General features: G+C 36.0%; 5 protein-coding genes across 6 annotated transcripts; 4 read left to right on the top strand and 1 right to left on the bottom strand.

Annotated features, from left to right (window-relative positions):
• Positions 1-159: 159 nt before the first annotated feature.
• On the top strand, positions 160-2,726 carry LOC107420231 (outer envelope pore protein 24A, chloroplastic). Its single transcript, XM_016029131.4, has 3 exons — positions 160-499; positions 859-1,218; positions 2,430-2,726. The coding sequence occupies exons 1-3, from the start codon at positions 302-304 to the stop codon at positions 2,508-2,510; spliced, it is 639 nt and encodes a 212-aa protein (XP_015884617.1). The 5' UTR covers positions 160-301; the 3' UTR covers positions 2,511-2,726.
• Positions 2,727-3,712: 986 nt separating this feature from the next.
• LOC107420235 (uncharacterized) lies at positions 3,713-8,202 on the top strand. Its single transcript, XM_016029135.4, has 12 exons — positions 3,713-3,857; positions 4,013-4,558; positions 4,640-4,694; positions 4,776-4,875; positions 4,998-5,244; positions 5,505-5,558; positions 5,654-5,793; positions 6,155-6,725; positions 6,848-6,962; positions 7,085-7,134; positions 7,464-7,610; positions 7,798-8,202. The coding sequence occupies exons 2-12, from the start codon at positions 4,028-4,030 to the stop codon at positions 8,026-8,028; spliced, it is 2,241 nt and encodes a 746-aa protein (XP_015884621.3). The 5' UTR covers positions 3,713-3,857; positions 4,013-4,027; the 3' UTR covers positions 8,029-8,202.
• Positions 8,203-8,646: 444 nt separating this feature from the next.
• On the top strand, positions 8,647-11,058 carry LOC107420291 (uncharacterized membrane protein At1g75140). Its single transcript, XM_016029221.4, has one exon. It carries the CDS (start codon positions 8,963-8,965, stop codon positions 10,874-10,876), a length of 1,914 nt encoding a protein of 637 aa, XP_015884707.3. The 5' UTR covers positions 8,647-8,962; the 3' UTR covers positions 10,877-11,058.
• A 496-nt stretch (positions 11,059-11,554) lies between these two features.
• Positions 11,555-16,258, bottom strand: LOC107420220 (COP9 signalosome complex subunit 4). Of its 2 annotated transcripts, none has more exons than XM_048475415.2 (14): positions 15,982-16,258; positions 15,686-15,837; positions 15,363-15,466; positions 15,203-15,263; positions 14,902-14,994; positions 14,708-14,808; positions 14,343-14,451; positions 14,208-14,252; positions 14,034-14,102; positions 13,835-13,926; positions 13,659-13,701; positions 12,547-12,621; positions 12,078-12,137; positions 11,555-11,894 (listed from the first exon to the last, which is right to left on the bottom strand). In XM_048475415.2, exons 1-14 carry the CDS (start codon positions 16,109-16,111, stop codon positions 11,820-11,822), a joined length of 1,209 nt encoding a protein of 402 aa, XP_048331372.1. In that variant the 5' UTR covers positions 16,112-16,258; the 3' UTR covers positions 11,555-11,819. The 2 variants fall into 2 exon arrangements, with proteins under 2 accessions (XP_048331372.1, XP_015884603.1); XM_016029117.3 differs by having other exon boundaries at positions 12,547-12,606.
• A 219-nt stretch (positions 16,259-16,477) lies between these two features.
• On the top strand, positions 16,478-24,672 carry LOC107420255 (uncharacterized). Its single transcript, XM_016029154.4, has 16 exons — positions 16,478-16,787; positions 17,744-17,955; positions 18,177-18,313; positions 18,400-18,510; positions 18,641-18,742; positions 18,904-19,012; positions 19,102-19,302; positions 19,847-20,015; positions 20,191-20,272; positions 20,367-20,460; positions 20,743-20,839; positions 21,147-21,240; positions 22,421-22,493; positions 23,453-23,626; positions 23,711-23,833; positions 24,120-24,672. Exons 1-16 carry the CDS (start codon positions 16,775-16,777, stop codon positions 24,279-24,281), a joined length of 1,953 nt encoding a protein of 650 aa, XP_015884640.1. The 5' UTR covers positions 16,478-16,774; the 3' UTR covers positions 24,282-24,672.
• The last annotated feature ends 452 nt before the right edge of the window (positions 24,673-25,124 follow it).

Genomic DNA, 25,124 nt, shown 5'->3' with positions numbered 1-25,124 from the left:
TTTAAATTTATATTAAGCAAATTGGAATTAAAATTAGCTATACAATTCCACCTCAAGAATAGGTGGTGGGGTAAGACCAAAGCATCGATTTTGAATTAAAACATTAATTTAAGATTAAAACAAGGAAATCCTTGCCTAGTTTGGTAGGCACAGCTGAGGCGGACCAATCAAAATAAGTCCAGAACGAACGATTATTTATAGGGAAAAAAAAAAGTAAAAATTTGTCCGACTTGCACTCCCATTTGAAACCCTCGACATCATATCTTTCAGGCAAATCCCTGCTTCACCTTCGTTGTTCGCAATGAAAGCCTCTGTGAAGGGCAGGTACGACACCGATAAGAGCGGCGCCGCCGCAACCTTCGGTGTCAACGCCGGAGATGTTAAGCTTCGAGCATCTATGACCGATGCCACCTTCGTTGGTGGCCCAAACTTAAACGGTTTGGCTCTTTCTGTTGAGAAGCCTGGCTTCTTCATCGTCGACTATAACGTACCCAAAAAGGTATTCTATAATGCTTTGTTCAAACCTTGTTTGGTTGCTGAGAAAGTGATGGGAAAGTCGTAGAATATTAAAATACCAGGGTGAGCTTACAGAGTAACACTAGCCATTTCGCCGAATTTTGACATTTTTATTGTTTTCTCTTTACGGTTTTCTACATAAAGAGTGTTAGGGTTTTTTCTATTACAAATTCCCCATGTTTTATTGTCTATCTGTTTTCTTGCCGTAGAATTATGATAAATTTAGATGTAATTTGGAATTTCATGTATTCAGAGTGATAGGGTTTTTTTTCCCCCACTGCTCTAATTACGTTGCAATGTAGTTTTTGGATAATCATCTCAACTTTAAGCTTTGTGGTACAGGATTTTCGATTTCAGTTTATGAACTCTGTTAGGGTTGCGGAGAAACCGTTGAATTTAACTTATATTCACCATAGAGGTGACAACAGGACTATATTGGATGGAACACTGGCGTTTGATCCGGCTAACAAGGTTTCAGCCAATTACTTGCTTGGTACGGGAAATTGCAAGTTGAAGTATACTTATGTTCACCAAGGGGTGACGACCTTTGAACCTTGCTATGATCTGGCGAAGAATTCTTGGGATTTTGCTATTTCACGGAGGGTTTATGGTGAAGATGTGTTTAAGGCTACTTACCAGACCTCTAGCCAGTTATTGGGGCTGGAGTGGTCAAGGAATTCAAAGTTGAATGGCTCTTTCAAGGTTCAGTTCTTCTCTCTTTTTCTGTTGGCTGATTGTTTGGAACTTGAAGTGCTTTCATTGGTAACTCTGGAAATTGATATGAGTATTAGAATGATGTTTGTGCATTTGCTTTGATGTAGTTCTTAATTGTATTGCTAGTAACTGTGCAGGCTTGAAAAGGGAATGTGGGTTAATGTTAATCATTTAGATTTAAAATTAGAAGATGCCATGTAGTTTCTGAGACAGTTTTAGAAGATTATATGGTGCATGGAGAACCTTATGAAGTGATTACACATATGTGATATGTCAGGTTTTGCTTGCTCTGTAAACCTCTAGTCTTAGTTCTAAATTATAATAATGTTACAAGGCTGTACATAGAATAATTGATTCTAGAAAATGCCTTGGATGTTATTGTTTTCTTTAGATATCAGGTTTATTTCTAGAGTTGGCATCAAAAGTTATCTATCATATTCAATATTCATATCTTCATCCCCTTCCTCATGGAAAAGCAAAAAGAACTAGTGGTAGTGTTTTCTTTTGCATCCATCTATGTTCTTATGTTTTCTTTTGCGTCCTTCTAAGTTCTTTGATATGTATGTATGTACACTTTTAGAGGTATATGTATTATAAGTTTTGGAAGTGTAGCTTCTGAAATATTTATTGAATGATTTACATTAGGTGGAAACAACTTGCAAATTCATGCATTCTTTTTTGTGTGTTTGTATTACTTTATCAGTTTGTTGTGCAACACCCGTTAATCCCCACAAAGGGTGGTTTGCAGGGGAAGATCAAATTCGTTTAGGAATTTTGATAAGACTTTATTTAGTGTTCTGAAGCTGTCATATTAGTTCCTAGTTGTGAGGGGTATGTAGGAAAAATGGAGAGATTATTAAATTTGATTATGTGGTTGAGATTATGGATGGCGAAAACTATTTCTTGTTTTTGCAGTGGTGTAGTTAGAGTGGTTTTGAATTCTTGTCTAACATCGCGGTGCCACTGCTCCTTTGTTGGGTGGTATTATTACTGTCCAGCAGCGGTTCAAATAAACCTTTCAATAATTTTCATCGAGTGAATATAAAATTGTTCTCTTTTAGTTGTTATGAGACAAGTTTCTAGTTGTCTGGAACTTTGGATGTGGTTTTCTACTTTTTCCTAATTATTTAATTTTTTTCTTACAGTAGGACTGTAATTGGCTAAAAATTTATCTGACCAAGCTCATCCAATTTTCTCAGGTTTCAGCATCTTTAAACTTGGCGGAAGAGTCAAAGGTGCCAAAATTAACAGCTGAAAGTACGTGGGACATTGACATATGATTTTCTTGTAGTAGTTTCCTAATTCATTTTGGTTGTTAAAATTTCTTGTATTCCGATAAACGGCTTCCGATTGGTTCATGGTAACTTTGAACATCATTTTACCATGGGATAGTGTACTTTTATAACGGGCCTTAGTCGATGAATTAAAAATGGGCCTTTTAATTACATAGACAATTACGCATGCTTCCGATCAAATGCAGTAGACATTTCTCATTACAGGGTGGCAGTTATTATTCGTAAATTTAAAACGTTTTCAATGGAGTTCTGGTCGTTTTTCATTTTATCATCTTTCATTTATTGACCTTTTTGGTGAATATTTTCCCTTTTTTATTCGTACTCAAAATATTAAACACACTTTCTATTTATTAGCAAAAATAATAATAAAAAAAATCCTATTTAAATTATATATAATATATATGGGGAAGGTTCCTTGTAGAAATGAAAGTATATATTAAGCGTACTTTCTCGTTTCAGCTATAAGACACCATTTATTTTACCGGTTCCTTGTAGAAATGAAAGTATATATTAAACGTACTTTCTCGTTTCAGCGATAAGACACCATTTATTTTACCAACGATCTTTTTTCCCATATTACTATCTATATTATCCATCTTTTATAAGATTTTCACCCTTTAATCAATGTATGAAGTTGTATTCATATTTTAAATATTTTACTTTTTCTTTGAATTTATACTAAAAACATTTTTTTAATCTCATGAGGTAAGCCGATATGATCTTCTTTTTTTTTTTTATTTTAGATTTAACAGATCATATGAAATCATTTTAATATTCTAATCTCATTTCCCTCTTTATTTTTTTATAGGATACCATAGTTCTTCTTGTATACAAATGAGAATCCATGAATGGATAAATATTTTGATATTATGAAAAGCTGAAAATTATGTCACAACAAATGGCATTCGCTCACCGCTACTTATGGCTAGTTTATAGGTTAATTTATACCATATAATTTTTTTGGTAAAATTAATTTATAATATTTGATTATCAAATGGGCAAGAAATGTTGTTATCCAAAAATTCACAAAAAAAAGAAAATTTGTTATCCAAAAAATAAAATTTCAATTATATTTTTTAAAATGAAAATTGAAGTATATTGTTTATACAATATTTATGTCTTCAATTTTATTATTTTAAATTAAAAAAAAATATTTTTGGATACAACCCAATCGCGAGTCTCTAGTCTACTCGGTCTGTGTTTGGCTTGAACATGAGCCTTAATAATTCATAAAATCACACCCGTTGATCCTCAGGAACAATGGTTTCGGGTTGATCCGTCCGCCAGCGAAACCGGTAATTTTGGCGGCAGTGGCACAAATCCAAAACAGTGGTAAAACACTTTCCCTCTAAATTTTCAAAATATTTGCCGCCTTAAAACCCATAGAAATGGCACATAGATAATCCTTTTATTTCGTCTCTTCTATTTTTTTCTTCTGTTTTTATCTTTATTTTTTAATTTTTACTTTTTTATAACTCAATATCTAGAGAATCATCGCTGGGATGGAGAGCGACGATGATTTTCAGACATTTTCATCTCCCGATGAAGCTTCCTCTCAGTCACCGGTCCGTGAAAGAAAGCTGAAGCGCTTGAAGAAAGCGGTTAGGGTTTCCCAAGAACCACCCCACCTCGATCGATCAGATGGTAACCCTCTCAATCCTGATACGAATTCCTCCAAATCTGGAGCTCAAGATTTTCAGGAATCCAATGAGATATTGGGGTCTGGATCGAGATCCGAGGAATTGTGCAGTGGAAGTGCTTTGGATTCTGGTTTTACTGGTTTGGGCGGTGAGGAAGATGTCTCTGGGGCTAAGAGAGCTTTGGATTTTGATGCCATTGGTGTCGAAACTGATGAGAAAGTTGTTGAGGATCGAAGGAACGGGGTTCAAGAGGAAAATGAAGACGTGCGCTTGGAGGAATTGGAGAAGAAACGGCCTAATGCTGATGATCTTGGAGACGAGAAAAACAAGAAGAAGAAAAAGAGGACAGACAATGGTAGTTTCGAAGGGAAGCCCAAACGGATGACGGAGAAGGTCTCTAGGCCTTACACATTTTTTTGTGGCAAATTTTTATTTCCTTTATTGAATTTGTTTATAATTGTTTTGAATTTGCAGGAAAGAAGAAATAATATGAAGCAACTCCATGCTGAATCTCAAAGACTGTTGCGAGGTATAAAGCTAATCTTTACTTATTTATAGAGCTACTTTAGCTTTATGCATCCACTTACATCGTAAATTTTGCATGCTCTAGAAAGTAGAGATACGGGGTTTAAAGCTGCACCTATCGTTCATAAACCCATATCTTCAGTTTTGGAGAAGATTCGACAACGGAAGCACGAGATTTCGAAAAAGTAGGTATTCCATCATTTAAATTTGAATATATGTAGCAAATCAGTTTATGGTTTATTTATTAAACTGGCGATGTCAATTGATGCATTTTGCCTTCTATTTTTTTTTTTTTTTTGGTGTGCAGGTCTGTCATTGTGAGTGGAACTTATTTTATTGATGATGATGATAGTTTCTCAACGGAGGTTATCGTGAACCACAATATAGAATGCTTTCATGTTAACGAAAGAGAAGATAATAGAGTTTCAGAAGCTACAATTGAGAAGACAATTGCGCATCCAACCGAAGTGGAGAACGACAATGATAGGCTACATATGGATGGATATAATGATAACGTAACATACCCGAGCTGTGAAAAAGTTGCTTCCAAAATGGTGAGTTAAAAAGAGGCATATAAAGAGAACTTCTGGTCTTCTATAGAAAATTGATAGTGAAGAAAGCACTGTGACATCTATAATGTGTTTTTTTCATTATTTCTCTCATTGTTTGCTGTGACATTTGAAAGTGGATTTTATTCTTGTACAAGCTTGCTGAAGTTTTTCTATAATCCTTAATGTGCTCAGCAAAATAGGTGATAAAGTCATCCTGAGGTGGGCTTGTAATTGTTGGTATGATTGTCTTCTTGAATTTGCAGGCTGTGGTTGAAGAATCCAAACAGGAGTTTCGAGCTCCCATTGATGATACTCAGGTTCTCTACCCTGTCCTTCATTACTACAGTTTGAAAATGTATTGCTGCCACTGTTGAAATAAATTGATAATTACTTGTCATATTACATGTTCTAGGACCTTTTTTCTGATTCCCAAACAAGTGATGCAAAAGATGATCAAATGAATGAGACACCTAGCAGTCCTTTGGAAGAGACTTTTGCACCATCCATACTTGTAATGAACTTAAAGTTTGATTCTGCCCCTCATGATGATGTGTAAGTGATCAAAGTTTTACATTCCTTTGCTGTTTTTGGATGCTGTAATTTATCTTTATTTCTCAGATTTCAATCTATTCTTGTACATCATGAACAGTCTACCTCTGTTCATCTGTCAATAGTTTATTCAAGTGGTATCTAAATGATGTGCTTCTATCAATATTTTTGGCCCTTGGCAATTGAATGGAATGTGGAATCATCTTAGTTAGGTTTAGTTATTAGATATAAGAATAAAATGGTGTAAAAGCATAAATTGACTCTTGTGTTTGCATTAATTTGAAGATACTAAGAATGGGAAATCTTTTTTTTTTTTAATTTTTTTTTAACAAAATTATTTTAAAGTTAATGTTTCTGTTTGTAGTTCTACTGATGAAGAGGATAATGATAAAGAGAATGTCGATCCTCATCCACATGGATTAGCAGACTCGTCTTCATCTCCACTTGGGGATCCTGTCAAAGCATTTGTTGATGATGAAGCTGAGGAAGAAGATGACAGTGACAATGACCTAATGCGGTTCCAAAATAATGATGAAGATGAAGATGATGGAGATGCTGAGGAGCTTAATGACATGATAGCAACTGGATATGAAGAACAGCCAATTGATAAAGAAAAGCGGAATGAACTCCATCAGAAGTGGCTTGAACAGCAGGATGCAGTAGGAACTGAAAATCTTCTGCAGAAATTGAAGTGTGGTTCAAAACTTAGAGAAACTACTTTGCTTGAAGAGAAAGAAGTTGCTGAAGGTGAGGAAGATGAAGGGGTTGATTATGAAGAATCAGAAGATTTAGTCATGACAAATATTGTGCGAATGAATTTACGTAAAGTAAAGCAAATGATTCCTCAAATGTTTACTGACAACGATAATGCATACTTCTCTGATGATGAGGAAACAGAAAGGAGGCTGACTAAACAATGCCTGCTCGGAAAAGCTGTGAGTTCTGGGCAGCACTCTTAAGAAAAACAATTATGGCTTACTGGACTTAATTTTTTCTCATCAAATTTGATTGTGTTATAGTTTTATTAATAGAAGACCAACAATATGATTTGAAACAGGAAGAGCGGGCAACTTTCCTGTCACCTGCAGAGGATGAAAGTTCTAAAGAAATTTTTGGTCGTATAAAGAAGCTGAATATTGTGCCTAGCAATACGAAGAAAGCCAAAACATTCTGTATGATCTGCTACAGCCTACATTATTTAGCTCATTTGTAGATAAAGAAGATAAGCAGTATATATTGCTTTTCTGAATTTTTAGTTTGTTTCTTATTATCATTGCTTTTATAATTTTCGCAGCCTCTTTTGATATGCCACTTACGGGAGGAAACAGAAATATATCATCGAAGGTAAATTTCTTTTTGCTACAGGATGTTAAAATATAGTCTGCACTGCTTTTTATTTCAATCTTTCAACAGTTCTTCTGGTGGAAATATTCTGTCGTTATACCCCACTATGTTTACACAATTGGGCTTGATGATGAACCCACATTGCACAAAAGTAGTTAGTCATTTGTTTTTTACCTGTGGTATGCTTGAGGTATTTTCATGCAAGAATTTCAATCCTTTAATGTACAAGTAAAAAATTTGTCCCGTCTTACATGAATTAATACCATTTTTGAGAGATCAGTGTTACCAAATGCCGTTGGTTTTGACATTTCCACTGGTGACTTCTGCAGTCATCTTTCCTTGGAAGGGGGTCAACACGTTGTCTACCATCATCCAAGAAACGAGGATCAGGAACAGCTCGTTCCTTTATCTTTAACGAGATGATACCGATGGTAGAAGCACCATACCAGTCTCAGTTAGAGGAATCTTCAGAGGCGGTGAGCTTTATCAGAATGCATACAAACTTCTCCAACATAATCATATCTTTACTATTCAATTTGTGCTCGTTTCTAATGTTTTATCGTTCACTTGCTGTGGATGACATAAAATGCTAAAGCGATGTCTGTGTTTCTTTAATGATGCTGAATATATTTAAAACTTTGTTGGGTGATGAACTGAATTCAGATTGAGAAACAGAACCGGCCAAGGACTGCTCCAGTCAAGTTTAATACGTTGCAAATGAAGACAAGTACCCAGAAGTCAACTACGGCAACAGCTGCAATGAAACCAACTACTTCATTATTGGACATACTAAGGCAAACAACCTTGAAATCCAAGCCTTGCCCTCTCGATAGTACTGTCACCCAAAATAAATCTGTATTGGCTTCATTCAAGTTGGACAAGAAACCTGTGTAGCTTAAGGAAGATTCTGATGTGTGTGTGTATATATATATATATACACACACATAAATGAGTTTAATGTAATTTTTAATTTGCTCCATGTTAATTACTTTATTCTTTGAGCTTTATAACTTTTTCTTTAGTTTCTAACTGAAACAGTATCCACATTGGTTTACTAATTTTACATAAGGCTTTTGCTCGATTGGTTTTACTGCCTTAAAAATTATGTGCAAAGAAATGGAAAAAGAATGATGCACATGATATGGATATGGACCAAATTTATTGTGTTGCCCTTTCGGCATATAATGTTGTTGATTGCAAATAATGCCGTTTACGACGAAAGTGAAGGCGGTGGAGTAATGTGCCTCCCTATTTAGTAGCATAACGATGTGTCTGCCTCCTATGCGCAAAAAATTGGTGGAAAAAGCAGTCATAAATTGAGCAGTTAGTGTGGGACCAGTGATGAAATGAAACACTGCGTTTTGATAGAGGCTTTGAATGTCCTTTTTCGCCTCTATAGGAATGGACAATTTTCATCAACGTCGTCTACGTGTCACTGTTGACCGTCAACAGATGATATCAGAGATAAAACCTGTTCTTACCGAATCATCTTTGCATTTTTATTACAGCATAAATTTCCTCCTCGTGTTTTGTGGAAATCAAATTCTTGGCCTAAAAAATCTAAATCTAATTCCGTCTCCGTACAGAACCCAAGTCAAAACTTCACAGCTCATTTTCACTTCCAATTTCCAAATCTGTAATAATCCCTCTGCGGTTTTCATCAAATCTAACACCGACTTGCTTTAAAATCCTCTAAATCCCAGATCCAAACAAGGGGAAAAAGAAAAAGAAAAAAAAAAAGAAAAAAAGATCCACAATTTACGCGTGTGCTGCAGTGGCCAAGCACTGAAGCAAAAAAACTTCTCCAAGCTAAAGCTTCTTCTTTTCAATGGCGATTCATCTTGAAGGCAAGCTCTTTTTGCTCTTTTTTCTTTTCCTTTTAGCTTCTCCACATGCTTCTAGGGTTTTCGTGAACTCTAACTCGGTCTCGATCGAAGACGAGAACGAGAACAAAAACGATCCTCACGTTGAACCCAAAACTGAAAGTTCAAGCTATTCCGATCAACAACTACTACTGTTACAAAAACTGGATGAAATAGTGAGGAACCTTAGTGAAATAGTTAGCAGATTAGAATCGAAGATCTCGGAGCCATCCAAAGAACCGTTTAGTAATAAAAAGGGAAAGATTAAGGAAGCGAAAGAAGAGGCCTCCGAGGGTAGAATTCCAGAAGAGAAAGAGAGAGCGAGGACCGCTTCGGTTGCAAAGTACAGCCCGTTTTGGTCGGAGAAGTTTCAGTTCGTGTCGGCTGTGAAACTGGACTCGGTAGCGACTTGTATTAACGTTTTGCCATTTCGGGATTACGAAGGACAGAGCAAATACGTTGCTGTTGGGGATGATAAGGGGAGGCTCTATGTGTTCTTGAAAAATGGGGATGTCGCGGTTGAATATCAAACCACATCGGACTCCCCCATTACAGCTATTGTTTCCTACTTGTCAGTCTATAAGAATGAGAGTTTTGTTGTCACTGGGCATAAGAATGGTGCAATTTTTATGCATCGGGTTTGGGAAGGATCAAGTAGTGAAGAATGGAGTTCGCTTTTAATGGAATATGTGGGTGAATTTGTGTCAGATAATAATGGGTCCGAGATAACTATCTTGGACGTGCATCATTTGGGAAGGATAAGGTACATATTGGCTACTGATGTTGATGGAAAAATTAGTGTTTTTACAGAGAAAGGAGCTGTTTACGGTTCGATCAGGCCGTCGAGTAAGCCGCTTGCTTTCTTGAAGCAGAGGCTTCTCTTTTTGACTGAGACTGGCGCAGGGTCATTGGATTTGAGGAGCATGAAAGTTAGGGAATCTGGTTGCGAAGGGTTGAATCATTCTCGTGCTCAGAATTATGTTTTCGATGCAATAGAACGGTCGAAAGCATATGGTTTTACATCAGAAGGTGATCTGATTCATGTATTGCTCTTGGGGGATATAATGAACTTCAAATGCAGGGTTAGATCTAAGAAGAAGTCCGACATGGTTGAACCTCTTGCTTTTCAGGCCATAAAGGGGTATTTGCTTATTGTCAGTGAGGATAAAGTTTTTGTTTTCAATGTTTCAACTCAGCACTATGTTAGGGTTGGTGCTCCCCGAAGTATTTTCTCTGCTGGTCTTGATGAGATCAGATCATCATTCTTGAATTATCAGACCGGGGATGTAGATGCAGAGACAAGACAGACCATACCCTTGATAGCGAGTGACCGTGAAAAACTCATTGTTCTTGGCCTCGGTGGTGGGTATGTGGGAATGTATCGCTCTAACCTTCCAGTATTTAAAGGGGAATCCAATACTGTGCTATGGACCAGCCCTGTTTTGTTCTTTATACTTTTTCTGTTTGGAGCATGGCATTTTTTTGCTCAGAAGAAGGACGCACTTACTTCATGGGGACCAGATGATCCGTTCAGTTCGACAACACCTACGGCCGCAGCACCCTTGGGAGGAACTAGTACAGCCTCCGGAGAGAGATCTTTTATTGACCCTTCTTCAAGAAATCCTGATATGATGGATCTTAGAAGTGGTGGTCTAAGAGGTCCATCAAGAAGGTATGTTTCTCCACCAAGATATTCTGGTGGAACAACCAATTCCTATAGGCCAGCTTCTACTGAGCATAACTCCAGACCAGCTTCTGTTGATCCTAATTTTAGAGCCCCTTCAGAGCTAAAATTTAGGGGTTCAACTTTGGAACCTTCAGGTTTTTCTAAACGAAGAGATCTGTTTGTAAACAATCAAGGCGTGGATGAGAGCAGCTGACTTCTATGTACTTTTTACTTCGGGAGTTCTAGTTCTTTTGAGAATTTTATTTTTTGTCTTCCAACTTTAAAACGTTCATTTGGCATTTTAGGGCCATTTGAATTTCCAATGGTTGTATCTGTAAACTGTTATCGCATAAGAAATAAAACCATAAGAAAGAATTCCTTGGATAGACCTTTAAACACTTTCTTTTACCCAACCAATTGTTGGTCCTTCTATGTTTGTCTTTATATCGTTTCTCTGCAATACCGCGAAGTCTTTGGTTGGCGCCATTTATCGTTTGCTTGACGCTTGTTAAAATGTTGGCTAATTCATCACTTTCCATGAGCAACCACCTCAAGTCCACGTGACGTTCAGATCACAATGTGCGACCACATTTGATGGAAAGGTGGCGCAAACACGCTGGTTTGGTTAGCCGTCGAATGGTGGACGATTCTCACAAAATCCAAGAGACAATTTTGACTCCATTGAATTGATGACGAATATCTTACTATTTACAAGATACATTCTTAAAAGAACAAACCACCTATGACCTATCAGAGTTTGTATTGAGGATTAAATTCGATGGATTTGCCTCATCTATTAATTATGGTTCTCATTCTTCACTAAAATTTAATTTTGATACTAATCAATATCTATTTTAAATCAATGCTTATAAAAAAATTGTATACTCCTTGATTTGCCTTTCCTCAAAAAGTGTACTTTTATATTCCCTTTTATCATCCCACAGATGGCTACAATGTTGTCGACACTCAAATATACGGTTCTAAATCATTTAACGAATCAAATCGAACCTAACAATCTACATGTAGAGTTCTTTCTTCATGAAATTGAAATCATTACAACGTCCAAAAAGGATGTACCACTAATTTTCGACCATATATGGATGCAAAACAATTGAATTTTTCAATTCTATCCGTCACCAACTCATCATCAACGCAGATCAGACAGGAATCGACAGGCCTTTTTTAGCCATGCTATCCAAAACATCGTTGAGGGCTTGACACAGTCCAACTATCTGCAAAGGCATAAAAGGTTTTTTAAAAAACTACCAAAGACATCAAGACTCGAGGTAATAACCAAATTTGACAAATTGATTGTCAAACTGATGTATTTGATACTATTGCTTGCCCTATAAACAAAGTTCCTTTCTTTTCGTTTTAGTTGGCTTGAAATTTGTAAAGATTGCTGTATAATTTACCTGTTGGTCCCATTGTTGCAACTCTTCAGTGTCATCCTCGAAATGTATGACAGCTTGCACCTGAAGTAAAACATTTTAGATTAATAATGCAGGACGCAAAATAAAAGATACAGCAGGTCATATAGTCCCTCAAAATTAAGGTAGAGATTAAAACATCTCACCCTAGATGGGGCTGATACAAAGCATTTCTGGTTAACAAAACTTTTCAGTTTTGCTAGATTCAGAAAATGTTTTGGTTCATAAAAAATTTTCAAATTATGCAAATGCTATGAAAAACAGGTCAGACAGCAGATAGAAGAACGTTGCTTCCAGCTTGAAATCAAACCTGAATGCGACCTTATCAAAATCTTTGTCCATGTTATTTACCTGATTTGCCCTAGGAACCATCTATAAGTTCTATATTTCTTAGCGAATTATAATATGATGGACAAAACTCGTTACTGGGTAAGTAATAACTACAGTTTAATACCTGATCAATAGATCCCCTCATTCTATCTTCATAGATCATTCTCGATGCTATCTTCTCAGCCTGCAAGCCAAAAACCTAGGGCCCTTCAACAAAGCTTAAGATATACTTTGCCAGGAGAAATGAATTTAAAACAAAAAGAGAGCATCAAAACATTGAAACATAAACACAGGGCCCAACACCAATGGAGACTAACAAACATCTTGGAGCCTAGAGAAGGTAGCATGGCAGCACCAAAAGTAAAATAAAAGGATTGCAGCTTCAATGGACTGCTAGAAAATAGCAGTACAGAAGTATTCAGACATAAAGAAAGGTTCCGATGGTAACTTGGAAAATTTTCAAAAAAGTAACGGGTTGAGCCTCTATTGACAGTAAAAGCCCACAGAATCAAGAGGAGAAAACTAAAGAACGGTAAATCCCAGCATGTCCTAACATTCCCATAATTATACAATTATAATGGCAAATAATCCTATTCCACCCACTAGCTAGCTAAATATCCCTCCTCTGATATTAGTAAAGTACTAATTCTGATGAATGATCTATCACAAAAGAATCCAAATTGCCATAAGAGATGCAGGTACTTAGCGTATACGATACTTGTCAATTTATCTTCCTTATTCCATATGATTATTAGAGAACAGACTTCAACTATTGCAATCTGATAGAAGTGCTAAAGGTCATAATAGATGTTTACTAAAAAATCTTTCTATGATGGAAAAAATCTTATGAAAGGAATGATGTTTATTCCAAAACACTTTTCTATCATGCAAAGATCTTATTACAAAAACATTCAAGTTCATAACTTCCATCTCATTCTCAGCTAGCTCGGAAGTTATAAATCCAAGAAAGAACTTATGACAACCACACGATTTGGCATGAGATTCCAGTTATTATAGATCATCTAGATATATTTTTTTTCACATGAAGAAAGCAACTGATATGCAAATGTCCAAAAAGTTTTCTGTACCACATTTCCCACAGCCAAATTAGAAAGCAGGGTGCATAAATGTAACACTCAAAGCATTTTCCATTATAATTGAATTATAAAATGAAATCAAAAAGAAAATAAGGAAAAGAACCATGGAAATTCAAAAAATAGAAAAGAAGGCCCATACCTTATGAGGTGCTATTCCCAGCAGGGTGCCCAACTCATCAAACCTGTAAAAGAAGGATATTAAGTCAAATGGTCATAACATAAATCATAATTTGGAAGGAAGGAAGAAATAAAGGAATGGAGAGAGGAGGAAGGGGGGGGGGGGGGGGGGGGGGAACAAGACAGCATATCTCCAACCTAATATTTGTGTAAAGTTTGCTTGCACTCAGCAGATTATGCTCGATCATTGCACGATCAAGCACGGTAAAATTGTCAGGAAGAAGTGCTTTCTGTTAAAAATATATAGAAGGTAAGACTTAGTTATGATATGTTCTAACTGCAAGTAATAATTGCAGGTGCAACTCCCAAAAAAGGGGGCAAAGGTGTATTATATAACCTGATGTGCTTTTAAAACTTCAGCAAATGCATCAATTTCTGGTTTTCGCAAAATCCTCTCCAAGTAGACCTAATATTCCATTAAGGAAAGGTCAAAGCTTAATCAACATATATATAAAAAACATGGTAAAAGCATAATGCTGGTCAACAATGTATATGACTTAAATAACAGTACCTTTTGTAGTATTGGATAAATTTTCAACTTAGAGCACCGTTCATCCTGAACAAAAATGTCCCAATGCATCAGCAATATATGAACTAACAGACAAAATGATTTGTTATGTGTGTGTCATCTAGAGTGGATGCTTACTTTGTACAAAGTAGCAAGAACACGAGAACGTTGGGGTCCTGCAGCAGCAAGAATTGTACATGTTACAGCAGCAGATAGAGCTTGTTCTAGTGCCTCTTCATCAATCTCTCTGAAAACAAAAATAAATGGCATCTATTAGCTATTTTTAACTGCCAAAATATTTACCAAAAATCAGAGAGGATAACTTCTAGAAGAGTACAACACATCTATCAAACAAACCGCATAATGTATAGTTTGAGAATATTTTATCCCTGATGATAGAAGAACCCTATGTATTGATTCACTATTTTTGGAATCTACGAAAATACTTCACATAAAGAAAGAGAAAGAGTTGTGCACTATAGATGAAATTAAAAATTACATACTCATCGCCTATTTGCCTCTTCTCAATCTGAGAAATGTCATAATATCGCAGGGCTGCTTCTAAGAACTTCCTCTTTAAATCTAAAATCCTGGCATAACAAACCTGACAAGAAGATGAAAGATAGCAAGCACTTAAAATGAATACTCAATTAGCAAACTTAACATAATAATGATTGTAATTAGTAAACAGTCAAACCTTATATTGTAGATTCAATACTTCATGGTGGCTGTTGCTAACCAAGAATGAAGCTTTATTTATGAAAGCTTCTGCATTAACAGCATCATCATCCTGCATTTTTCACACAATCAAAAATGATAATAACACACATTCGGAGAATAGACTTTCATATTGGTATCGAGATCAGATGTTACACAAGTACCGAATGCATAAAGGCACAAAAAGTAGTTTCTGCATTTAATGAACTGTACAGTAGGTCCAACAGCCATACAAGACACCTCTTAATCTAGATATTATATTTGCAGACAAATGTCAATACCTCAAGATATAGGCGAGCTATTTGGACACATTTTGACAACCTGAATGTGTCGTCAATCACTCTGATACAAATGGAAATCATTAATATTATACGGCTTATAACACTACCATGAGCCAAAAAAAAATACAAAAAAATTTAAAATAGGATCTTACTCTCAGACCTCATTCCAGAATCTAGATCAATGCCACTGAGCATTTGGGCTGCTTTTGACCATTGCTGCTCGGATTCATATAGCTCTGCAAGCTTCTCCCGTATAATTAGTACCTGCAACTCTTACAATTAGAACACTTCCCTTCAACCAAAACAACTAAAAACAACCACAAATATAATCATATGCCTCACCAACATATGACAATCTGTCATGGTAATGCATTAGTTTCAAAGTAATTGAAGCCAAAAGGAACAATTAAGAAAGCAAAAATATAAATTCAGGAAAAAAAAAATTAAATGAAAGATAAATAGAAGTAAAAGATTACGACGAACCTGTTCCTCAAAAGACACAACTCGGGGCTGAATCTGCGCAAGGGTATAATGAGCAATCTCTTTTTGAGTCTCCGGAGCCAACCTCCCCAATTCTTGAGCAAAAGTCTGCAAAAGTTGCCGCGAAACCACCAAAGGTACATCGTCTGATAACACTGCGAGTACGAGAAAACACTAGGGTTTAACAAAAGCGCTAAATAAATAATCAAAGTAGAAAAACCGAAACCCTAGAATTACACAGGTTCAGGCCAAAAAAAAAAAGAAAAAAAAAAAGAGAGAGATGTAGTGAGGAATGTTACTGTGGTCAATGAATTTCTTGGCTTTTACGATGTCGTTTGAAGAAATAACGGAGGATAGAATGTGCTTGTACTGCTCGATCTTTTGCCTCTGGTCGGAGATCGCAGAGGCGTTAGCGAAGGCGCTCTCCATGGCTTCTCCTTCTCCTTTCTCTTCTCCGAAAGGTTTTGAGATCGAAACCCTGAACCCTAATATAAATTTATATAACACTTCAATCGTTTCAGGCTATACTACTGCACTGCTTAGTTCGCTTGGCGGAGTTTGTTCTTCTTGGAACGTCTGGACGGTAAATTCAAGCCGCTCTTATAGAGCACGGTGTACTGGTTGAGTTACCCAGCAGCAAATCCGTTAGGTCCACGTCATCAACGCAGAAGGGCAATTTTGTCATTCAAATTTTCATTTTTATTTATTTATTTTTACTTATTGTAGTATTTTAGAGAAAAATGAAAAAAGAGCAAAATTTTTGTTTACATGCATCCGTAATTTGATATATCCAGTGCGGCAAGGAAAGATTGGAAGTCGAAACAACACCAATAGTGGAAAACCACGGATGCGCAAAAAGCAACATTTGGAGCACGCATATCACTTGCCTTGACAGACTCGGCAACATATTTATACCCTCCACCCCTCTGCAACGCGATCATTTTCTCTACAGGTGACTCTTTTGCTTTTTTAAACTTGCCAAAAGAAAAAAAGAAAACCAGCTCCACGGAGAAAAAACAACCCAAAAAAAAAAAAAATACATCGTGGTTTCTGTGAATCGCAGGCACTGCACGAACACAAACCGCATAGAAAATGGATAGCTCCGGTTAGTCCCTGCTCTTGTTTTTCCTATCTTTTTCGTCGCCTTTGAGACTCTCAATTTATAACCGCTGTGTTTATATGGCGGTTGAATTCGTTTTCCTGTTCTCTGATCGAATTTATTATGTTTTTCCATTCTTAAATGAGCTGTTTGGATTCCGAGAAAACTAGATGATGAAATTAGAAAAAACAATTTCCAGTGTTTAACTTTTTTCCTTGGATTATTTAGCTTTCATTTATTTTCACTGTCATATCTTAGGAACTAGGACAGCGGTGCTAGTTTTTGAGGTACAATAGGGGTTTTACTTTCGATATTCGTTATTGTGGACTTATTTTTGGCCCCTTGAGTAGAGGCGATTAAGTTCAAAAGCTGTTCGGTATCTTGAAATTTAATTTTATAGTGTTTGTGGAATGCTTTTGAAGGAAAAATTTGGGAAAGGTTATGGATATTTTAGTTGATGCCATAGGATAGTCGGCGTATTGTTGGAGATTTAGAATTTCTTTGACTTGTATTTGGTGTCTGATTCAGGGAATAGTTTTTAACTTGTATTCGAATTTAATTTGGTAGAATTAGATAAGTGAGATGTAAACCTCATGCTGAAAGAGGCGTAACCTAAAGTATATGGTGGTTTATTGATTAGACTTTTATTACTGATTCCCTTGGATGCGGTGGATTATCATTTTTGTACTTCACATTTACTTTTCTGTTTACCTATCAGCAATACAACATTCTGCTTATATCTAAGAGGTCAAAAGCACAAAAGACAGTGCTAAGGAAGCTCTTTTTTACTAGTTTCATTATATTTGATTTTCCTCTTATTTCTAGGGAACTAAACATAAGAATCCAGACAAATATGATCGCTTAATTGGTTGTTGCCCCTTTACATTTACATTTCTAAGTTTGGGAATTGTCAGATTAGTTTTATTAATCTTTTACTTTGTTGAATATTGAACACCTACCAGGGAACACTCAGGACGCCCTTGTGCCACCAATTGAAGGTCTTGCTGGAGGAGGTACAGCGTATGGATGGAATGACGGTGGCTTACCTGATTCAAATGCACTCAAAGGATCAATTGACCCTGCACAGGTCCCAACTTCAGATTTGGTGCATGTATGGTGTATGCCAAGCACTGCGAATGTTGGACTGCAAGAAATGCCCAGGCATTTAGAGCCAGTAAGTATGGTTGTCATATACTGTGTTTTCTGATCAGCAGTTCTTCGCCTAATGGATGTTAAAATAAATGAAAGTCAATGAGAAATGAGAAATAAATTGTTATAGCAGTTAAATGTTGCAAAGTTAGATTTGCATTCATATAAGGAAACAATTCCTTTTCTTCTGGGGAAATTTTTCTTGATTCAATGACTAAATATCTGCTTCTCAATTTGTTTTGGAAGGTAAATCTTCTGGCTGCTAGAGATGAAAGGGAAAGTGTTCAGATTGCTATACGTCCAAAAGTTTCTTGGTATGGCTCTGGAATTGCAGGGGTTGTTCAGATCCAATGTAGTGACTTACGATCAACATCTGGTGATAGGTTAGTTAGTTGAAGTTATATTTTCTTCTTTTAGGCTTTAAATTGATCTTTCGAATTCATAGTTTGCTGATCTTGGCTATTAGCAGATTGGTTGTCGGACAGTCATTACTTTTGCGGCGTGTAGTACCCATACTGGGTTTTCCAGATGCTCTTGTACCTGTTGACCTCCCAGTTAGTCAAATAAGCCTATTACCAGGGTACTAGCTATATTAACAATTATTGGTGTTAAATGCTGCTCAAGTAATGTGGTAGAACTAATTATTGGATGGTACTGAGCTCTTTTATTTTATTCTTTATTTCCTCCACCCTCTCTTGGGTGCGTTTCAGAGAAACTACTGCTCTTTGGATTTCTATTGATGTTCCTAGTGCACAACCCCCAGGTCAATATGAGGGGGAGATCATTATTACAGCTGCAAAGACGGATACAGAGTGAGTTCTTTTATTTAATTCATTTTTTGAAGTACTTTGTGTGGATTTTAGTATGAAATGTTACTGACAAAACTCTGATTGTTGTATGGCTTTTTCTCTCTTTAGTATAATTGGAATTCTGAACTATCACTTTACTAATATCTAATTCTGATTCTTGGCAGATCTTCAGCTCAGTGCTTTGGCAAATCTGAGAAGCATCAGCTGTACAGGGAGCTTAGGAGCTCTCTTGAAGTTGTGGAAGACATTGATGGCAAACCATTGGATGAAGTGGTTAGTTTCTTAATATTATGCGCATAGGATTTTGATATCTGTTTATTTCTAGGTGTAATAAGCTTTTCATGAAAATATTTCTTTTTTAGGTAGAAAGAGTGAAATCTTCAACTACATCTTTAAGAAGAGTTCTTCTGTCTCCATTATTTTCTGAATTCTTTTCAGACAATGGGCCAGTTGATATGATGGATGAAGATGCTATTTCGAACCGTTCAGTACGTGTGAAGATAAATTTGACAGTTTGGGACTTCATTCTTCCTACAACTCCATCACTTCCTGCTGTATTCGGTGTATCCTTTATCTTAAACTGAAAGTTCATGAGGAAGTTGAACTTTTTTGAAACTCTCATACATCTGTTGCAAGTTTTCTGGTCATATTAATTTTAGGTGGTGAATACTTTTATATAGGTCTCTTTGGCTGAGGTCATTGTGGACCTAGCACCACGTTTCCAGCAGACACACGGGAACTGATGCTAACATCACACTCAAGTGTGTCCGAAGGTTTAAAAAGGTGGGCAAAAAAAAAAAAATCCAAGAAAGTGACTCAATCTGGATGGTTGTACAGTCATATATTCATGCAAGCATATGCTAATAAGAGTTGCCAGGGAAAATTTAATATCCTAAGAACCTTTGAGCATGGTTCTAGTTTGATTTATAATGCAGAGAAATACTACTTACTTTTTTCAACCTTTAATATAAACTGAATTGAATTCTTATAGTTGTTAATATCACTCTATTCTGCGAATTATTGCAGTCTACAGAATAGTCATCTCTCACTGTAATGTCAGAACTGAGAAAGTTATTTCAAATGATTGCTTCTTTAACTTCGTCTTAGATTTCTGATACTGTGATTGAGGATCGTTTTGGTGTTGACCATGGGAGTGAGGAGTGGTACAAGTTACTGGATCGGCATTTTAAGTGGCTTCTTCAGTATAGAATCAGCCCTTACTTTTGCAGATGGGGTGATAGAATGCGTGTTTTGACCTATTCTTGCCCTTGGCCAGGTTTCATATATTCAGAAAATTTCTTTTGTTGGTTTTAATTATCTTGAGTGCTGTAGGATACGCTGATTGCTTGGAACTTCTTTCCTGACATCTATGAATATGATATGTGGATTTGTTTTGCAATTGTGTTAGACTGAATCTAAACTAGTTGTTTTCATTCTTTCTTTGTGTCTAGCTGATCATCCAAAATCAGATGAATACTTTTCAGATCCACGATTAGCTGCATATGCTGTGCCATATGGTCGAGCCATTTCTGGGTACCATCAGTTGACTAAATTCACTCGCAGGTTTTATTTATGATGGAAACTGACTGAATTCTAAGTTCTTAATCCCCTCGTTGTTATGCCACAGCACTGATGCAGCAAAGGATTACATGCAGAAACAAGTTGAGATATTGAGGACAAAAGATCACTGGAAGAAAGCTTATTTTTACTTGTGGGATGAGGTGTGAACAATGTTACATAGTTATAGGCAAAAAGGTTGTGCTTGTCATGTTAGTGAGCATTCATATCTGCATGGTGATAATCATGATATGATTACTTGGTTTTAGCTTTTATTTTACTTCCTTTCTCCAACAGCTCCTGTCTGGTATGTGGCCAGTTTTATGTCCATAATGAAAAAGTAAAGTTACCTAGCGTTGTTGAAGGATCAATTTTGCATTGTCTTTGAACTTCTGCAGAATGCATGGCATTTTCGTTAAGCTAATGTGCATGCAATTTTATGACAGCCACTCAATTTGGAACAATATGATTCTGTTCGCAACATGGCCAGTGAGATTCGTGCTTATGCTCCTGATGCACGCATTTTAACTACTTACTACTGTGGTAAGAGTTCATCTGTTTTCACACCATGCTTATATCCCTCAGTATCCAGTGTTATCTCTGTTTATCTGTAGACATTATAATTTGCTTTTTTCATATTTCTTTATCATGCCCCAAAATTGTAGCTCTAAAATTTCTGGAATTTTTTTTTCCCCATTTTGAAATAGAAGTTGACTAGATTTTCAATTTATTATAGAGTTTCATGGATGTTGTCGTGATTCCTTCTCTTTTGGAGTGCTTATGGTCTCCATTTTACTATGTTTCATCTGGTTATGGAGATGCTCTCATATGGTTCTCTTGTTTTATGTAGGGCCAAATGATGCACCTCTTGCACCTACTGCTTTTGAGGCATTTATTAGAGTTCCAAAATTTCTACGTCCTCATACTCAAATTTATTGTACAAGGTATTGTCGATTGGTTAACATAGAATGCCACCTTAGAGAATATCTTTTTTCCAAAAAGAAAATTTATTTAAGAAAACTATTGAATTCTTTATGTCATTCTTTTTTTTTTTTTTTTTTTTTGGGGTAATAAACTTTATTTCGTTTGTTAATAATGTTACACTTATTTGAGGAATGGACTATCAAACAAACATCAGCATATCAACTTGCAATTGATAAAATGTTTTAATTTATATGACTGTTGACCAACTTCCATCGACCAAAAAGTTAGTTTACACTCATATGTTCTCAATGGACAAAATTATTCTTTTTATATGCATGATTGAGCAAACATGTTGTTCCATTGAAATATTATGTTACATTCATGTAATTTGGATTTATCCAGATGTGATGGTTTTCAGTTTAAATATATTTGTATTAGAATAAGTTAAAATATGTCATATGGAAAATTTTGAGTCCTATTTCACTGACAAGAGGGATGTTAGTGGAAAAAGTTTAAAATCTTATGGGAATCCATAAGTTTTGGAAATATTGAGGTACATATTGATAACATGCAAAACATTACTGAACTTGTTCCTTCAGAAAACAATTTTTGACTACATTTTTTCCCATCAGAAAACATTTTTAAGTACATGCTAAAATGGGGCCAAGTTCTATATACTTTTGAAGGTAAAACGAGGCCCCGACGGAGATGATGGATGGGAACTTCTACTCTGACTATAGTTGCGATCTCTAGGCGGGATTTTCAGCCATCCATCCCTTTTCTTTCCCTAATGAGTGAAGAATGAGCGGATGTTTTGTATGAGTGTTATTATTCGTCTGCTTGAATTGATTTTGAGCATTTTGGTTAACGACTATGCGGTCTCCCATCCTCTTATTCTCTCTACCTTGCTTTGGATAACTTGCATGAGATTGACTCTTTTCTAATCCCTCTTACCTATGTACATTTTCATAACTTCTATGTGTTCATTTGTCATATGCATGCTATTTTGGTGGCTAGGATCAGTGTTTGAGGTGAATACCAATAATTATGGTTATGACTCTTGAATGAGTACCAAATGTCACAAAATGAGTACTAAGTGACTCATCAGACTATTTTAACCATGTATCCAAACATAGTTAGAAGGTAATTAGTCAATCGTTCGGTCTAGGAATAAAGTAAAATGTAATTTTACATATGCAGTGAATGGGTACTTGGAAATCGAGAGGATCTGGTCAAGGATATCATTGGTGAACTACAACCAGAAAATGGCGAGGTAATTCTAAGGCTGGCTTTGCACTTATCTTAAGTCTAATTGCTTTGGGAAAACATCCTGAATCTTAGTTGTTTTATATTGTGATTCTTTTATAGATAGTATAGAATTACAAAATTGCAGTATAGGATTGCAATTCCTTAGCAGGCTTTGCTGGATTTTGTATCAAGCAGGGACTTTGTCTCTGTTTGTTTATATTTTGTAATTGTGAATCCATATGCCTTGCATGCTAAAGGTTTTATCTTTTCTGTTATTTTCTGGATGTTCAGGAACTTGGTAGCATATATAGGGATTATTTTAGCAAACTGATATAGTTGTTTTATCTTATTAGGCTCTCACATCAAATGTCCATGTATAATTGTTGCTGTTATCACATTCCTCTAATTTTATTTATTTTATTTTATATGTGTGTGTGAGTTTGGTAATCAAATAAGTACACCTGCACTTGTAAATTGCTAGTAAAATTGGTCCATTCTATTCTGTATGTCTCACTTGCTAGTGTACAATGGGAATGAGTATGACAATGGAAGATCTCATTTGCTCAGTCAATTTTGTCTAAGAAGTTGAAGTAAAGGCTGGTTTGCCTTTTTGAGCGTCAACTTCTATCTTTTCTAATTAATTCAGGAATTTACAGGCTGCAGTTGACATAATTGTATGTGCTTACTGATAAGGGCAATTTACATGCGGGCCGTGTGCATTTAACCAACAAGCTTTAGCTAGTTAGTATGCGGAGCTTATTCTAAAGGACTTTATGGTTTAAGAGTTAGGGTGTACAAATCTTGCAATGGTCATTGGATTCTCATCCCATGATGTGAAATTGCAGAAATAACACGTGTGAATATTTTTTTAATAGCGACTTCTTGTTCTCTAAGAAACTATCCGTGTATGGATGCAGCATAGCTATTATTATAGTGCATTATGTATCTTACTTGCTGAAGAGAATTGAACTTGCCTTCCCTCAGGAGTGGTGGACTTACGTGTGCATGGGACCATCTGACCCTCATCCCAATTGGCACCTTGGAATGCGAGGTACTCAACACCGTGCTGTAATGTGGCGAGTATGGAAAGAAGGTGGGACAGGATTCTTATATTGGGGTGCAAACTGCTATGAGAAGGCAACAATTCCAAGTGCAGAGGTATCATGCCTGGAATTTGGCCTTTTTTTTAATCTTGTGTGGAACATAAAACATTTTTAAAGTTATGTTTGTGCATGTGAACAGATAAGATTTAGGCACGGCCTTCCTGCAGGAGATGGAGTTCTGTTCTACCCTGGTGAGGTCTTCTCATCATCACATGTGCCAGTTGCTTCACTAAGGCTAGAGCGCATTCTCAGTGGTTTGCAGGTTCGTAAAACTGCACTGTGATGACTATGACTCTCCCAATCATCGCTTCTATTTTCATTTTCTTTGTCTGATATCTGTAAATCACTTCATAGTTGATACATATAAGGCAATTAATTCATAAATCTTTTCCAGCACCAAAGAATTTGAACACTTAACTAATATGTTATCCCAACTTGCTTTGATGATGGATATGTGTAAGATTCTTTGTTCTAACCCATATATATCATGCTGTGATTGAACTTCTTCCTCTCTTTTTTTTTTTTTTAAATCTTTGGGTGATCATCAGGACTTCGAGTACCTGAAACTCTATGCTGCGAGGTATGGTAGAGATGAAGCAGCTGCTCTCCTTGAGAAGACCGGTGTATACCAGGGCCCGGAGCGTTACACCCTTGAGCATATGCCAATTGATGTAATGCGAGGTGAGATCTTCAATGCATGCCGATCATGAAATAGAAGCTCAATACTTTGCTTCAATGCATGGGACTCATGGGAGAGATGAACACATACTTTCATGTGGACAAATGAAGTGGTTTTACTTCCTCACTGTCGCATTTGATTTCATGGCAAGGTGTGCCTACCAATTAGCTTGCAGTGAGATCTTCAATTCGTCCAGACCATTGTAAATATGACATTCCGCTCTGCTTTCAGCTATTTGTTCTCTAGTTTTACTTTCTTCTTTTTTTCCCCTTTTTTTAATTATCAATTATCATTATTACAATTTGAATCCATTTACGTCTCCTTAAATTTTAGGCAAATGTAAATCTCCAAAGCAGCGTGTCGCTGATTGGACTGGATTCTCTTTTTGATTTCCCAGTCCTGTTTTTACTTTAACTTTGATATGATCTTGATGGCAATGCAAATGACAAATAGTGCTATATAATTATTAGGCAATTAATTAAATATGCGAGAGGTAACGCAAGTCTTAAAAATACGATCACCCGAATGTGAACTGAATATAACATTTATAATTCTGGAATAATAAATACTAAATATTTGTTAATCTATTTTCAATTTAATCAATTAATATTACTTTTTTTTTTTTGGCGAAATATGGATTTATTTTTTGAAAAAAAAAAATAAAACAGCATTGTTGCTGGACAGATGTTTAAAAAAATATTGTTATCATCAAAAGAGATAAGAGTTATAGGAGTACTATCAATTTTTAGTTCTTTAATCATATCGTACGGGGTAAGCGTAGATTGATGGATCAAGCATGGGCTTAAAATTTAAAGTTTGAAATAAGTCATACTCGTGCAATAGTCTCGACGTTTACTTTTTTATCCTTTTCTTC

Source organism: Ziziphus jujuba, chromosome 5 (assembly GCF_031755915.1).
Source record: "Ziziphus jujuba cultivar Dongzao chromosome 5, ASM3175591v1".
In the NCBI taxonomy this organism is placed as follows: Eukaryota; Viridiplantae; Streptophyta; class Magnoliopsida; order Rosales; family Rhamnaceae; genus Ziziphus; species Ziziphus jujuba.
This window is presented reverse-complemented; position numbering and strand designations above follow the sequence as displayed.

What these genes read in the sequence shown, in the direction of transcription:
- LOC107420231 (XM_016029131.4), top strand. Translation starts at nt 302, where the DNA reads ATGAAAGCCTCTGTGAAGGGCAGGTACGACACCGATAAGAGCGGCGCC. An exon ending in ACTATAACGTACCCAAAAAG is followed by an intron (nt 500 to 858) that starts GTATTCTATAAT and finishes TTTGTGGTACAG; the next exon opens with GATTTTCGATTTCAGTTTAT. An exon ending in AGTTGAATGGCTCTTTCAAG is followed by an intron (nt 1,219 to 2,429) that starts GTTCAGTTCTTC and finishes CAATTTTCTCAG; the next exon opens with GTTTCAGCATCTTTAAACTT.
- LOC107420235 (XM_016029135.4), top strand. Translation starts at nt 4,028, where the DNA reads ATGGAGAGCGACGATGATTTTCAGACATTTTCATCTCCCGATGAAGCT. An exon ending in CCAAACGGATGACGGAGAAG is followed by an intron (nt 4,559 to 4,639) that starts GTCTCTAGGCCT and finishes TTGAATTTGCAG; the next exon opens with GAAAGAAGAAATAATATGAA. An exon ending in CTCCCATTGATGATACTCAG is followed by an intron (nt 5,559 to 5,653) that starts GTTCTCTACCCT and finishes TACATGTTCTAG; the next exon opens with GACCTTTTTTCTGATTCCCA.
- LOC107420291 (XM_016029221.4), top strand. Translation starts at nt 8,963, where the DNA reads ATGGCGATTCATCTTGAAGGCAAGCTCTTTTTGCTCTTTTTTCTTTTC.
- LOC107420220 (XM_048475415.2), bottom strand. Translation starts at nt 16,111, where the DNA reads ATGGAGAGCGCCTTCGCTAACGCCTCTGCGATCTCCGACCAGAGGCAA. An exon ending in TAGCTCGCCTATATCTTGAG is followed by an intron (nt 14,995 to 15,202) that starts GTATTGACATTT and finishes TGAAAAATGCAG; the next exon opens with GATGATGATGCTGTTAATGC. An exon ending in TTTATCCAATACTACAAAAG is followed by an intron (nt 14,103 to 14,207) that starts GTACTGTTATTT and finishes ATGGAATATTAG; the next exon opens with GTCTACTTGGAGAGGATTTT.
- LOC107420255 (XM_016029154.4), top strand. An exon ending in TGCCCAGGCATTTAGAGCCA is followed by an intron (nt 17,956 to 18,176) that starts GTAAGTATGGTT and finishes TTGTTTTGGAAG; the next exon opens with GTAAATCTTCTGGCTGCTAG. An exon ending in GCATTCTCAGTGGTTTGCAG is followed by an intron (nt 23,834 to 24,119) that starts GTTCGTAAAACT and finishes GGTGATCATCAG; the next exon opens with GACTTCGAGTACCTGAAACT.